Source organism: Mirounga leonina, unplaced genomic scaffold (assembly GCF_011800145.1).
Source record: "Mirounga leonina isolate KUSES-001 unplaced genomic scaffold, KU_Mleo_1.0 Mir_125, whole genome shotgun sequence".
Classification (NCBI taxonomy): Eukaryota; Metazoa; Chordata; class Mammalia; order Carnivora; family Phocidae; genus Mirounga; species Mirounga leonina.
The window spans coordinates 48,595,639-48,609,659 of NW_023270305.1; the positions used below are offsets into that span (position 1 = coordinate 48,595,639).

Consider the following 14,021-nt stretch of genomic DNA (forward strand, 5'->3'; position numbering starts at 1 on the left):
CATGACTTCAGGATAGTTGAAGGTCCTTTAGCATGGCCGATGTGGCCTCCCTGACCTGGTTCCTAGCCTTCTCAAGAGCTTGTTACTGCCACACTCCCCCACACTGTTTCACACCTCAAGGCCTTTGTGTTCACTGGGCTATTCCAGAGGCCCTTCTCCCAGTTATCTAACCAACACTCTTACCCCCCTCAAGATCCAGCTCAAACACCCCTTCCTCCAAAGCCTTCCTTTCCTGGAGCTCTGCTTTCTCTATATGGGCTTATTCCGTGTTTTAGAGGGGTACTCCATTGCCCTAAAGTTTTCTTTACAGGCCTGTTGCCCCACCCAACCTAACCCCTAGAGGGCAGGAACCTAGGTTCATTCACGTCTGTATCCTCATTGCCTCCCAGAGTACCCACACTTTGAGTGGAGATTGGAGGAATGGGCATGCAATTTGAAAAATAAGGAACCTATTTATTGCCTTTCACATGCCAGAAACCCGTTGGCAAAGAACTGGTACTTTTTATTTTGAGAAAATAAGTTGAAACTTGTTTAAGAGAAGGGGGGAAAACCCTCTGCATACTTTCATTTTTAAAATGGCCACATAGTTGTGAAATATTTGTTGCAAAGTATAAGTTTTTATACTTCCTCCGCTTTGGACATAGCTGAGTCTTCTAAGAGTTCTAGAACTAGAGAATGGCTAAACTGACTCGTTGCACTAGCCTTTCTCCCCAGCCTCAAAGGTCGCCAGGGCACTTAACAGTCAGGGATGTTTGCTGCCTCAAAGGGAAGAGAGAACCAGCTCTTGCGAATGAAACAGCACTTCAAAAGAGGCGGCGGCCTATGTAGGGAGAGGGAGCAGCCACGGTCGAAAGACCCTTTGAGTAATCCGCTCTGAAACTGACTGAGGCTGGTAGAGGTGTAAACTGAAACTCCAGAGGCTAACCCTAAGCGGTTACATTTTCTCCACCAGAAGGTTTCCCAGCCCTGTCACTCACTCCTGCTGGCTTTCTCTCCCTCCCCAACGCGCGCGCACACACACACACATTTTGGTGGACTGCTGCACTTGACATTGAGCCTGTCTCCTACCTGAAGTGGGGCACCTCGGAAAGCAGCGAGGTTGGCCTTTCATTCATAATATATGACCTCAAGGGAGGAGGGAGGCACGGACAAGAGCCTTTCATCTCTGCTACTTAAAATCCCAGCAGTGCAGCAGAAAGGGAAAATGAGCTGGGAGTGAGCTGCATCGGGGCATGAAGTATGGCACGATAACGGTACGAGCGAGCGCGTCAGCGGCCCGCCCGCCGGCTATTTATACCATGTAGATTATGCAATCTGGCTCCAGCCATTCATGCCCCGACTGGGACGCCCCGCGCCGGGGGAGGGGGGCGGGGGGCACCATTCCCGGGCGCCGGGTCAGTTTCTAAGTTTGCATCATCCCCTTCATTACGAGAGCTTGGGTTTCCATTCCTGCCGGCTGGTCTTGGGAGAGACAGCTGGGCTACAAACTCACTTGGCACACACCGGCACACACGACCGCTTACTTAAACATAATAAAGGCACCGGGACGCCGAGGCGCTGCCGAGCAGCGCGCGGGGCTGGGCTCCGGGCAGACCGGAAGGAACTGATAAACCGAGCGCTAATGATACCCGCTCCCTCCCCCGTCGGAAGTGTCCTCTGAGCGCCGGTCATTGAGAAATACCGAAGGGGCAGAATGGGGGTGAGGTGAGGACAGGCCTGGGCCGCAGCTGCGCGCGCCTTGCGGAGCGGGGAGCGAGGGCGCCGCGGCGATGGGGGATTCGGCCGGCCGGGCCGGTTCGCACGAACCTTAGGGCACAACTGGGTCCTCCCCAAATCACCCCAGCTGGGCGCGCGCCCCTCTGGGGGTTGGGGGGGAGTGATTTATCAGATCCCACTTCCAAACCCACCCCGGGGAGATATACACTCGCGGCCCCTACCGGACCCAAATAAGGTGGCAGGACGCAGAGAAGGGGCGAAGGACACGAAAGAGAGCCGGTTGCGGAGAAAGAAAAAATGTCCGCTTCTCTCGGCGCCCGTGCCGGGCGGTTGGGAGCGGGGGACGCGGCCGGCTTCCGAGTGAAACCAGACCTGCGGGTCTACTGAGCATGCCCGTTCCGTGGCCGCCGAGGGTCGCTCCGGTTCCGCGCTCCGGGCTTTCCAGGCGGCTGGCGGAAGGACCCGGGTGGGGGTGCTTCCCCGCCCCCGACTCTGGCTTGGGGGCGGGTAGGCGGGGGTCCTGCTGGGGGCTACGCTGGGTGTGCGTGAAGTTGTGAGAAGATCGACTCTACTTTTGAAGCTGTACGATCTCACTCTGAGTCGACACCCTTGAATCGATCGTGTTCAGAGCTGCCCGCCCCCTGTTTTGCTGGTTGTGGGGGAGAGACACGGATGTGGGTATTTAGCTCTTTCAGTAATGTCATTAAATTAAAGCCCTAAATCCGTGATACCCGCTATTCTGGTAACAATTTAGTAGACTTTGATAATACCCTGATATTCAGATCAATAAACATATCTGAGTTATTCGCCCAAATACCACCATTTATTCGATGGAGCTGCAGGAGTCGCAGTAATTGATGGGGAAGACCAAGAGGTGACCTGCTAAGAACATTTCCATTAAAAAGCCCCTTTTGGGTGATGAACGAGGCAGAAGAGAACTGAAAGGATTTCTTTAAAAGAACATGACGGAACCGAGTGAAGGAGGGTGGCATTTAGTAATACAATTGGCTACAGAGGAGAAAGGGTTGCCATTCATCTAGTTGCAGCGCGCTGCTTAACACAGTACGTTCGCTGTAGCCATTCATTCTTCCCAGCAGCCCTATGTTGTGGGTATTATCCTGACACTACAGGTGTTTTACCCAAGGCTCAGAGAACCTAAGGACCTGCTGGAATTTGGCATCAGGACATCCAAGTGGGGAGCTGGTGACTCCTGGACTTTAGAATGTTTTCCTTTGCTCCTCTGCTGCCTGGTCTGCCATCTGGGGCAGTCATTCACTGCTATTAGCAGGGAGCTGGATGAATGAGTGGTGATGACACGGATTCACTTGCCTACCTGTAGAAACTAATAATCAACTTACCTGCCACCTTGCCATTTGGGCACTCTGAAACTGGAGGGTGGAGCCATAGAGATGCCCATTGGGTGGAAAATTTTGACATGGACAAATATCTGTCCCTGCAAGTTCAGGAATGACTGAGTGGGATCTCTTTCAGCACCTCCAGGAGAAAAGCAATGACCAAAGGTGAGAACTGGATAGACGCCTTTGCCTTATGGGGATTTAGAGAACAATGAGATGCTCCTTTGTTCACTGCTTTCTCAGAGACTCTCAATGGCCTCAAAACCTGAGAAAGACAAGATTGTCCTTGTTATCCCTGTTTTATAAAGAAACTGAAGGACTGCTAAAAGTCTCACTCAAGGTCTCAGGCCTGCTAGGAAAAAAACAAACCCAGGTGTTTCTCCCTTGTCTAGTTCCCTTTTCAGCACTACACACCAGCACTCAGCATCAAAGGTGAGTGAACCCCAATCCATGTCCACAAAGATCATGGTTGTGATAGGCATGAAGCCTAGGGTAAACCACTCGTTTCTCCTTGACTCAAGGTGATACTGTTACTATCTTTGGAACACTTGTGGCTCTCCAAATGCATACATATACCCTTTAGGTATACTACATTTGAGGCATATATTTAATTTCTTAATTTGTTCAGTGGCTGCTATTTGGTTAAAATCTCAGCATGTTCTCTTGGCACATTCAGTGGGGTGGAAAAATGTACTGTGCTTGGAGAGCAGGAAAGGGCAGGGACTCTACCTCTTGCTCTCTTGCAAGACCCCCCGAAGGAAATACTGAACAGCTATGTAATTTGTGGGACCCACCGCAAGTAAAAGTGTGGAGCCCCTTGTTCCAACACTATAAAAAATCTCAAAACTGCAACAGCCAAACATCAAACCAAGTAAAGATCCCTGTGCAACTGCATGCCAAGGAAGCCAGCCTTACCCATTGCCCAGACAGTGCTGCTTTGGAGAGTATGGGCCCACTCAGCCCCGTGGTCCCGGGGCCAAAACAAGAAAAATCATTTAAAGACAAGGGGGGGGGGGGGGGGGGGGTGATCCAGAAGCTCTCTATCTCCTCATCTGTGCAAAAGCCCACTGGGCTGGTAACCCCTGGCCCAGTAACTATGGCCTTCAAGGGTCTGGGACAAGAGCCATCCTCCAACACGAGAGAGGTTTACTAAATAATTTTTTAAATGTATTTGGGTTTACCTTTTAATCCGAAGAAGTCCATCATTTCTACTGAAATGCAAACGTTTCTGGGCTGTGTTGGATTTGCCTTTTTTTTTTTTTTTTTAATGTACGATTCCTCGAAAATGCCCCCTCCACTAGCAAGACAAAACAGATCACAAGATTCATGAGCAATTGAAAAGCCTCTGCCATTCAGAACCTTGGCAAAACACCTGTGCCGTCCCCACCCTCCCGCAGCACTGTGGAGGGTAGTTGGGTCCTCTGAGCCCAAACACCCCTCTGGGCCTCCCCTCAACTCAGCGTCTCCGCCCCCGTCCCCCACCATTTTTAATCCAGGGGTTTGGATGGAGGGAGGGAACCAAACTGGAGCCAGATGTGTGCGAGTCCCCGGCTCCTGCCTCCTCCCTCTTCTCCAGCTTCTTAAAACCCGGAGCGTTGGCGAAAAAGGATCCGGAGCCACACAGACGCCGCACAAACAACTCCGCTCCGAGGCTCCTCCGGGAGTGGAAGCCAGGAGGGAGGGGGAAAGGAAGCCGAGCATGCTCAGTAGGCGGGACAAAGTTTTTTTTTTTTTCTCCCTTTTTTTTTTCTTTCGGTCGCAAGTAGGAAGCTTTTTGCACTCCACCACCTCTGGCCGCTGGGAAGACGTCATCGCTTCCGCCCTACTTCCTCCTCCTGTTGGCGGCGGTGAGAATCCAATATGGAGTAAATCGGTGGAGTCGAGAGATGGGGCTCGGACGGGGCGCCCTGCACCGCCTCCCAGGCGCACCTCCCCCGGCCGCCGACCGCTCCCCGGAACCGTGATTGGCCAGGCCCCCGGGGGCGACCCCGGACCGAGCCCCCACCCGCGGCTGGCCCTCCTCTCCTCCTCCTCTCAGCAGTCCCCGCCGCTCCACGGCGCGCTTGTTTTTCTCCTCGTCTCCCCCACCGCCGTCCCCTGCCCAAATCTCTCCCCCTCTGCTCGCTGCCGAGCCTCCGGAGCCCCTCCTGCCGAGCCCCGGGCGCTGCGGCGCTCACTCCTCCCGCAGCTTGCCTTTGCACCCCTTCCCTAAACCTCACCCCGCGCTCCTATCGCCTGCTTCCCCTTCTGCCTTCTGCGGCGCCCCTTCATCTCTCGCCGCTCCCCCTCCCCAACCAAATCAGGCGATCTCCGGAGATGTGAAGAAGGGGGGTGAGCGGACAGGAAGATGAAGGGAGCAAAGCTGCCCGCCGCGGGACAGGCGTCTAGGTGAACAGGAAAATGACCGAAGAAACACACCCGGACGAGTAAGTTTGGCCGCGGGGTGGGACGAGGGTGCCCCGCGGGGGCAGCGTGGGGGACGGGGCTGAGGACGCAGGCGGGGACGCTGCTTGGGTGAACTTGGCGTGGGGTGCAGCTACTAGCCGGCCTGTGGGCTTTGGGATGCAAGATTCCCCGCCTTGTTGTTGAAGTGAGGAGGGGGCAAAGACTGATGAGGGCCGGCGGGGGCGCGCCTTGAGTCGGCGGGCTGGTGGCCGCGGCGGGGGCCAAGGGCGCGCGGGTGACCTCGGGGCGGTCCCCGCTCCTTCGGGGACTCACAAACACTCCCTCCCCCCCGAAATCTTCCGCGGCCGGAGCGAAAGACCTGACACCCCCGCTCCGGCTTCCTGGGGTCGGTGGGTTTTCACATAGTGACTTTGTGACTCCTGCCCCGCCGCTCGCCCCCCGGTCCCTTAGGGAGCCCACTGGGGCCCAGGCTCCGCCATTTCGTTTTCTTGAATCGCTCTCATTTGCATACCACATTTTCATTCATAAAAAACACGGCGGAGCGAGGGGAGGACTGGGCGCGGGCTGCGCGGGGGTCTGCGTGAGCCGGGATCCCAAGGCAGGTCGCGGTGCGGGAGCCGCCGGAGGGGTCCCGCGGCGCGTGTGAGCGTGTGTGCACGCGCTTTGGGGCTCGGGATAGGCGCCCCGCGGGATCGGGGCCGCTCGGGGGCGGATCCGAGTCGTGTGCTGCGGGGGCGGGCGGGAGCGTGTGGGGCAATGTGCTGCGGGCCAGTGTGTGTGTGTGTGTGTGTGTATCTGTGTGCGAGTGTGTGTGCGCGCGTGCACAGGCATGCGTGCCCGGCCCGCGGGCCCGAGGGGAACAATGCTCGGGGCGCTCCGCTGGAGGGGCTCCGGGGCTGACCCGCCGCCCTCCGCGGGATCGGTGCCGTTTTCCAGCCCCCGTCCAAGGTGAGGCTCCCTCCAGCCTCGCGGCCTCGGAATCGGGTTTGGCTTTCTCTCACCCCCGCCCGAGGCGTTTCCAATCAGGGGAGAAGCGGAGGCAGGGCTCCTGGGCCCGGCGCCTGAGGTCGTCGGCTTCGGGTCCGAGTGATCACCGCACGGCGGCCGACGCCGCTGTTCAGTGGCTGTGCCCGCCACCAGCCACTTTTTTTTTTTTTTTTTTGTGAATAAGACGCTCTCCTTTATTGTCACATGATATCCCTCCCCTCCTCCCCTGCACATTCATAAATCCGGAGCCTGCTTCGGCTCCTTTCATTCAGACCTGCCATTAGCTAAGGTAGCAGTGGCGCTGGCTTGGGCGCAAAGAGCAGGTTGGTAGCCGCTGGGACGCACCGTGGGGGGAGGCCCAGAGAGCGTGTCTGAGGGGTCGTGAGGGCTGCGAGTATCTGCTCTCGAGGCCCGGGGTCTCTTGCCCCTGCGAGCATTGACAAGTCAGTGCAGAAAGGGGAAGTGACTCAGGGCTGGGTGACGGGGAGGGCTTTTCTTGCAGCAGGTGACAGAATGCTGTGCTCTACTCTTAAGAATCTACTTCACTTTTTTTTTTTTTTAATGCCCCTTTATCCTTTGGCGTCTGCTGTTGCCAGGCTGGGCGGGAGAGGGTGTTGAGAGGGTTGGTGTTTAGGAAAGGGAATTTCCTTCCTGTGGTCCCCAGGGATCTTTGACTGCTGTAACCCCTGGTCTGCCAGACACCCGCAGCTGGAGAGCATGCCGCCTGGTGTGCATGTCGCTGCGGTCCCACCACCTGTGCTGGTCTTTTTAAACATTTTGCTTTGCCTTCATAGAGTGTATCTTGAAATGATAAAATGGGGAAAAAAAGTTGCTCTTTTGGGGAAGAAGTATGCTGCTGGGCCTTGCCCCCATTTGGACTTGACTAATAGACAAGTGGTTTTATAGGTCCTCCCTTGTCCTTGCACACACAAATAGCAGAGTAGCAGGGAGGGTCGGTTGCCTTGCTCTGGACTTCGGGATTCTTGTTGGAGATTGGTTCCACTTGCCCTGCATTGGGTTCCTTGGCTCCATCCCTTGGGAATACTGGCCTGGCCTCTCCCTTTTCACCCGCAGCATGTCAGCTTTGCATCCTACCCCATCTGATAGCCAAAGCAAAAGGATTTGGGGTGGAATCACCAGCAAGAAATGACTATGTCTGCTTCATGCTTTCCGAGCAAGTTCAGCATGGAACTGGCCGCCCCGACTGCTGTCAGAAGCCCAGTTGAGACAATGGGTATTTGAGGACAGGTTCTGGTTTCAGTTAGAGAATCAGAAAGCTGTGGCGCTTTAGCCCAGTGCAGAAGTGGCCTTCCCGGGATTACTTTTAATGTAATGACCTTGGCATGAGACATGAAATGTAAGCCCGTAAGAACATGGGCTGCATGGGCTGTAAACTGCCATTTGTGGACACTGTCCATTATATTATTCAAGTTCTTATGTAATGACCCATCTGAAAAATTCCTTTTAAATGTTAATGCTTGGAAGAAGGTTTCTCTCTGGGTTGCAGAGCTTGCTGTGATTGCCTTTTTGTTGATGGGGTTTTTGCAACCACTGTCTGGAAGCTCAGAGCTAAAATTATTGCTTGATTACAGTAGTCATAGTTAGCCTAGCTTTTGCTAGATTTATTTACCCCTCCTCTAGTATGAATTTTGATCTTTTATTTTCTTTTCTAATGGCTTTATGTTTGAAGTCCTACAGATACCTTTTGGAAGTAGACAAGGTGTGTTACAAATAAAGCAATTTGGTGACTTCAAATTGGGGACCTACAGGGGAAGTAGTTATACCTTAGGTAGAAAAGATTTTCTTGATAGTCCATATTTAAGGCTTTTATTAAATGGTACAGATATATAATTAATATGCTTAGCCTCAGAATACAGTAAGTCAGAATCTTGCAACAGGCAAAATAGTGCCTAATTTTAAAAAATAATAAATGTTTGTCTTCTCATGCTCTTTTCCATGTCGATTTAAAACTTCTCTAATAAATATATGATAATTCAGGAAAGCTTGTCTGCTCTTTTTGCTGACTGTCCTAAAAAATAGCTTCCATACGGAAAATACTCTGACCCTTCTCCTCTGATCCCACTCCAGCTACAAATGCATGTTAAGATTTACAATTCTACAGATTTTTTAAAATAATTTAAAAGTAAAAAGCATCTCCCCCTCTCATGCTCTCTCTCTCATTCTTTCTCTCAAATAAATAAATAAATAAAATCTTTAAAAAAATAAAAATAAAAGTAAAAAGCATCAACAAACTATTGAAAATTATCTTTTGTATGTAAGAGTGGAAAAATTTTTTTGATCATATGCATTTTGTCTGTATCTTCAAAGCATTTGATTATGGTCATGAATGATTTGGAAATTTGTTGACAAAATGAAGAAACCCTTCTCAAGTGAGCTTAACACAGGAGAAATGAGCCTACCATTTAGCTATTCTGTTCCTCTCATATACTCTTCTCAGCAACACATATCTTGCTGAGAGTGGACTTGTAAGCTTTGTTCTTAGTCATGTTTTTCCTAATGTTGAAAGGTCTTCCATTAAACAAAAAAAACTTAAATATTTTTACTGAGCCATTTCAAAGAAATTAGACATCAGAATTTCTTATATCTAAATACTTGAGCTTACTTCCCAGAAGATGAGAATACTCTTCCATGAAACCATAATACCGTCATCACACTTTACAAAATTAAGTCATTCCCGTTGTCTTTGACATTCAGCCCAACTGACTGAAAAATGTCTTTTACAACAGTCATTTCAGCAAGGTGCCAATTAAAGATCCTGAGTTAAATGCATTTAACTTAAACTTAAGGCTCAAGGCTCAGCCATTTGCTCACTTTCCGATCTAAGGCAAGTTACTTACCTTTCACCTTGTTTTAATCTGAGTGAATAAAATGGGAGTGAATTTTAGCAATTTCATGGAGTTGCTGTGAAAATTATATGAGATACCCTATGTATAGCTTACCGTTGAGCACCAAGCATAAATCAGGTGTCTGGTGTTGGCTCTTAGCAGGGCACTGGGATAGGTTTCTTAGAGGCTCAGCTTGTTAATTTTCAAATAATCCTATGAAGAAGGAGTTACCCCATTTATTTTATTATTATTTAAAAGATTTTATTCATTCACTCATTCATTATTTAGAGTGCACACACAAGAGTGGTGGGGAGGGGCTGAGGGAGAGACTCTCAAGCAGACTCCCTGCTGAGCACAGAGCCCCGTGTGGTGTGGGCTGATCCCACCACCCTGAAATCACGACCCTGAGATCATGACTTGAGTTGAAATCAAGAGTCAGAGGCTTAACTGACTGAGCCACCCAGGTGCCCTGGAGTTACCCTATTTAACTGATGAGGAAGCTTAAGTTGCTTGCCTAAGACAGCAAACATTTTTTTTTATAGCATTTTACTCATTAGTCTTCTCAGTAGTCCTCTGAGGTAGATAGGGTATTATTACCTCCATTTATATACCGGGCTGGACACAAATACACAGTCGGACAGCAAAACCCTCAGGGGAAACTGAGGTCCAGAGAAGATGAGTAACTTGTCCAAGGTCATATCATTAGTAAATGAAGGAGCTAGGCTTTGACTCCAGCCACCTGGCCCAGGAAGGACTGTTTTTAACCACTGTGAGATACCTTCTCAGGAGAGGACAGGCTGGCCAGCCTTAGTCATTCTGACTTCCGAGCTCACACTGTTTCTGTCAGTCATGCTGTCCTTGATTCTTTTGAATTGGTGACAGTCTGTCATTGCCATAATTTTTTCTGCTTCCTTTATCTTCTCTGAAATTGCTGAGGCACATACTGAATTAAAGTGAATTTAAATAAACTTGGGCTTGAGAATTCTGTGATACACCTTAAGATAATAGGAGTGTGAATTCAAGAGTTGGTTATTCCTGGATGGTAGCTGTACGTTCGTTGAAATAACGGTTGTAGAAATTAGACCTGGTAAAACAAATAGTGATCCAGTTTCTTCGCATTAGCCTTTAAAAAGGGAAGTTTCTACTCCATAGGAATAGAATCCTTAAATGCTAAAAACATGGAGTTGGCTATGCAGAATTGGAATCTTGGTCCATTCCTCAGAAGATGTTGAAAGCAAGACAAAACACTTGGAAAGACCTTAACAAAATTTTGTAAGCCAGGACATTGTCATTGTATAAAGTTAAGTGCCTACTTCGAGGCCGTACATCTTTCTAGGTGGTGGGCTTTCACTTCTCTCCATCTGCTAGGCTTGTTTTCACGAGGATTTAGCAAATGCTCCCTCCTTTCTAGCTATAGCTGATCCCCTCTGCTTTCCACTTCCTTTAACCAAATAAAATACATAAAAGTGAATCAGTACAAATATCAAAACTGTTCTGCCTCAACAATCGGCTTACTCATGCTCTTTATTCTGGAAGTTTCTTTCTTCCTTCCCTTCAACAAGTTAATTTCTGCTCATTCCCCCTTCCCACCAGTTCTGCGGCCATTCCTTTTATGAGATCCTCCTAGTCTTTCCTCCCCTCCACTCTTCACGTCAAAACTGAGGGCTCTTTATAGCATTTTCCCCCACAGTGTATGTCAGTTCTCACCATTTAGAGTTGGGCTTATACCCAGCTAGATTCTTACCAGAATATGAGCTTCTTGGATTCAGGATCACCTCTCAACTGCTTAGTTTTCTAGTTGTTGGCCCAATACCATTGGGCACGTTATGGTTGTTTAATAAATGTCTGTTGAATTAAAAAATGGATTTAATTATTTTAAAATGCTTTGTCCCTACCAACGAATACAATAATGATAATTGTTGTATTTGGTTAACTTAGTGTGTATAAGCCCCCTCTGAGAAACTCCGCGTTCACATGAAACCCTTACCACATCTTGTGGGACTTGGGTGCAGCACTGTCTTGGTAGTGGTGATCTGTGATTGACAGCTCAAAACCATTTTGATTCCAATCACTGTTGTGGGAGTTGGGAAGTGGAAGATCTTGACTGCAATAAGCCAGGGCCTGTGTTTCTGCCTCTGCAGGAGAATCTCTGCGGAAATCACAATATTAACAATTTGCAGTAGCTGTGGGGTTCTGATGGAGTCTCAGCACTCGAAGTGAGAGACAGCTGTGCTGATGAACACCAATATTGGCATAGTTCCTGTATTACCGGGCTGGACACAAATACACAGTCGGACAGCAAAACCCTCAGAAACTGAACGAGATGATAAAAGAGGCAGAGCAGCAAGTTTTGGTGTGTGGTTTTTTTTTTTGGCTTGATTTCTCAAGTAAATTGGGCTGGTTTAGTTTGTTTGTTTTGAGACCCAGTCATATTGATAAACTCTTGTAAACACTTCTTTTTAATCAATATGTAAGGCTAGAACATTGATGATTTTTTAAGGCATTTTCAAGGGCCTGTGGTCACTGGAGTAGAAGGAATATTTTGCACTGGTGCACACAGTGCCCCGTGGAGCAAAAAGCGTTTTCTGTGCGCTCACCCTGGGCGGGCATGAAGCATTGTTACTGCAGCTTGGTATGTGTCTCGTGTCATGGGAAGGAAGTCAGACCAGGATCTTAGTAACATACTTGATAGTAACTGGCATAAGAGTTCACTCAAGTACCAACTGTTTTATAACCAATTTCTCTGGCAAACTCTGTCAGCAGTGTGTTCACATGGGGCATGTGGTACACAAGACAGCAAATTGTGCGTGTCATTTATGCTACTCTCAAAGGGTAGTTTAATATTTATTTAAACACAAAATACCTGCTTTTGCACTCACTTCAGAGCACAGAGGTGAAGAAATGGATTCTGACTTCATCCTGGCATTCAGAGCTGGCGATTGAAGGGATTAGAACACGGGCAGCTTCTGAAATGTATGGTTTTGTCTCCTGTGTGTACTGATATATAATTTTTCAAATCTGGTTGTTTTCATTCTTAGATATATTCCCTGTGGTCCATTCCTAAGTGCTTAAACTTAATTATCAGGTTAAGTTTTTAATTGTCTTTCCTAGTTCATCTGGCAATGACATCTTTGTCTCTTCGTTTTCATTACTTATTCCCCTTCTTTTTCTCCTTGCATTGCTTTGGCTCCGGCTTCCAGTATTGATTTTTCAGATAAGCACTACTTAGTTTGTATTTGCATCCCACCCTGAGAATGCACAAAGAAGGTTAGCTGCCCTTCTGGTGTTGGGAATAATAGCTTATTAAGCCTTATGCCCATAGTCTTACAGAGTGCTGAGCCCATAGTAGGCTTTCTGCAAAAGTTTATTGATTGATTAAAGCAAATATTCATTAATTGAAAAGTAATTTTACCTTATATCAAAATATAAACTATTATTCTTACTGTACCTACATCCAAAAAGATTTTGAGGTTGCCTTTTCAAAACGTCCAAGGAGGGGCAGACTGCCATGATGGTTTTGGGGTCATACCGTGCTTCTGTCCTCTACTGACCAAGGGCCCCTGGCAGGTGTTCTAAGCCAGGAGCCCTGGGTTAATGTAAGTGAAGCTCACTCTGCTGTCTAATTCATAGGCTGTTAAAAAGTGAAAATGAAATCATGAAGGTAAAGCATTTCAGCACAGTGCCTGATGAATTGGGAATTCAGTGGGACTCACCCACCTCCAGGGTCTCATATCATGTAGCAAGGTAGGATTTATTTTCAGAATTTACAAGGTAGAGGATATCCATTCGCAATATTTTACCTTCACAGCAACCTTTTGAGTCAAGGAACAAGATTCTCACTTTAGGCCTGTAAGAGCTGAAGTGACCTGCCCAAGGGGGTTTCTAGGAGGAGAATTAGAGCCTCGAAGTCATGTTCTGCTTTTTATTTGGCTTTCGGGTACCGTGCTGGTGGGACCTAGAGTAGCACTTGAGTTGGTGCTGTAATATCAGTAATGCCCGCTGACTATTGGCCCTTTTTACTCAGTGATCCTTGTTGGCTGTCTTTTTGAGATTTCATGTCTTACAGAAGCTGGCCTCCTCTCTTACTGTCATTGTACTTACCTGTAGCGGTAGCATCCTTGGCTTTCTTGCCATTCCTGTCTGTGGTCCAGAAATCCTATCACCAGTGTCATTCAGATTGTTCCCAAGAGTCAATAGGCTTGGTATGGGTTGGGTTGGTGTGGGGGAGGGTTGGCTGAAGGTTCCCTGAGGAGTGAGTTTTTGTCTCCTCGCATGCCCTGTTGGTGTTTATGTTTTATATTTTCAGCCAAGAAACAAAGTGAATGTTAGATCAGGGGTTTAATTTAATCATCAGCATCCCAGGAATTTTACTCATTTTTATAGATCTTTAAAGTTGCAAAGTGTGAATATAGTCTTCATAGAGTAATTAAATCTTTCTCCTTCACTTAATAGGTTAAATCAAATCTGTGATTTTTCTCAGACTCAAATTCCAAAACGGGTCTGCTCTGCCAGTAGAGTATGCATTGGCTCAGTGTTACTTCTGGGCCTGAAGGCCTAATAGTCGTCTTTTCATTAACCTGTGTATAAACAGGTTTCAGATCTGGAGTCTGCTGTTTTAAAACTAGCTTTGAGGTCCTTTCCATCCATTCTTAGATGTCTTTTATACTAAGGAGAATCAGGGGGTACTAGACTACAGGTGTCCATTCAGAGC

The 14,021-nt window shown here is 48.4% G+C and overlaps 1 protein-coding gene across 1 annotated transcript in view; it reads left to right on the forward strand.

The window, feature by feature from the left end:
* The first annotated feature begins 4,886 nt into the window (after window positions 1-4,886).
* The window catches only part of SPRED2 (sprouty related EVH1 domain containing 2), a 115,042-nt gene continuing 105,907 nt past the window's right edge, over window positions 4,887-14,021 (forward strand). Inside the window, exon 1 of the mRNA XM_035001410.1 lies at window positions 4,887-5,497. Coding sequence (XP_034857301.1) covers window positions 5,472-5,497 — 26 coding nt within the window. The 5' untranslated portion in view covers window positions 4,887-5,471. The remainder of the gene's footprint in view (window positions 5,498-14,021) is intronic.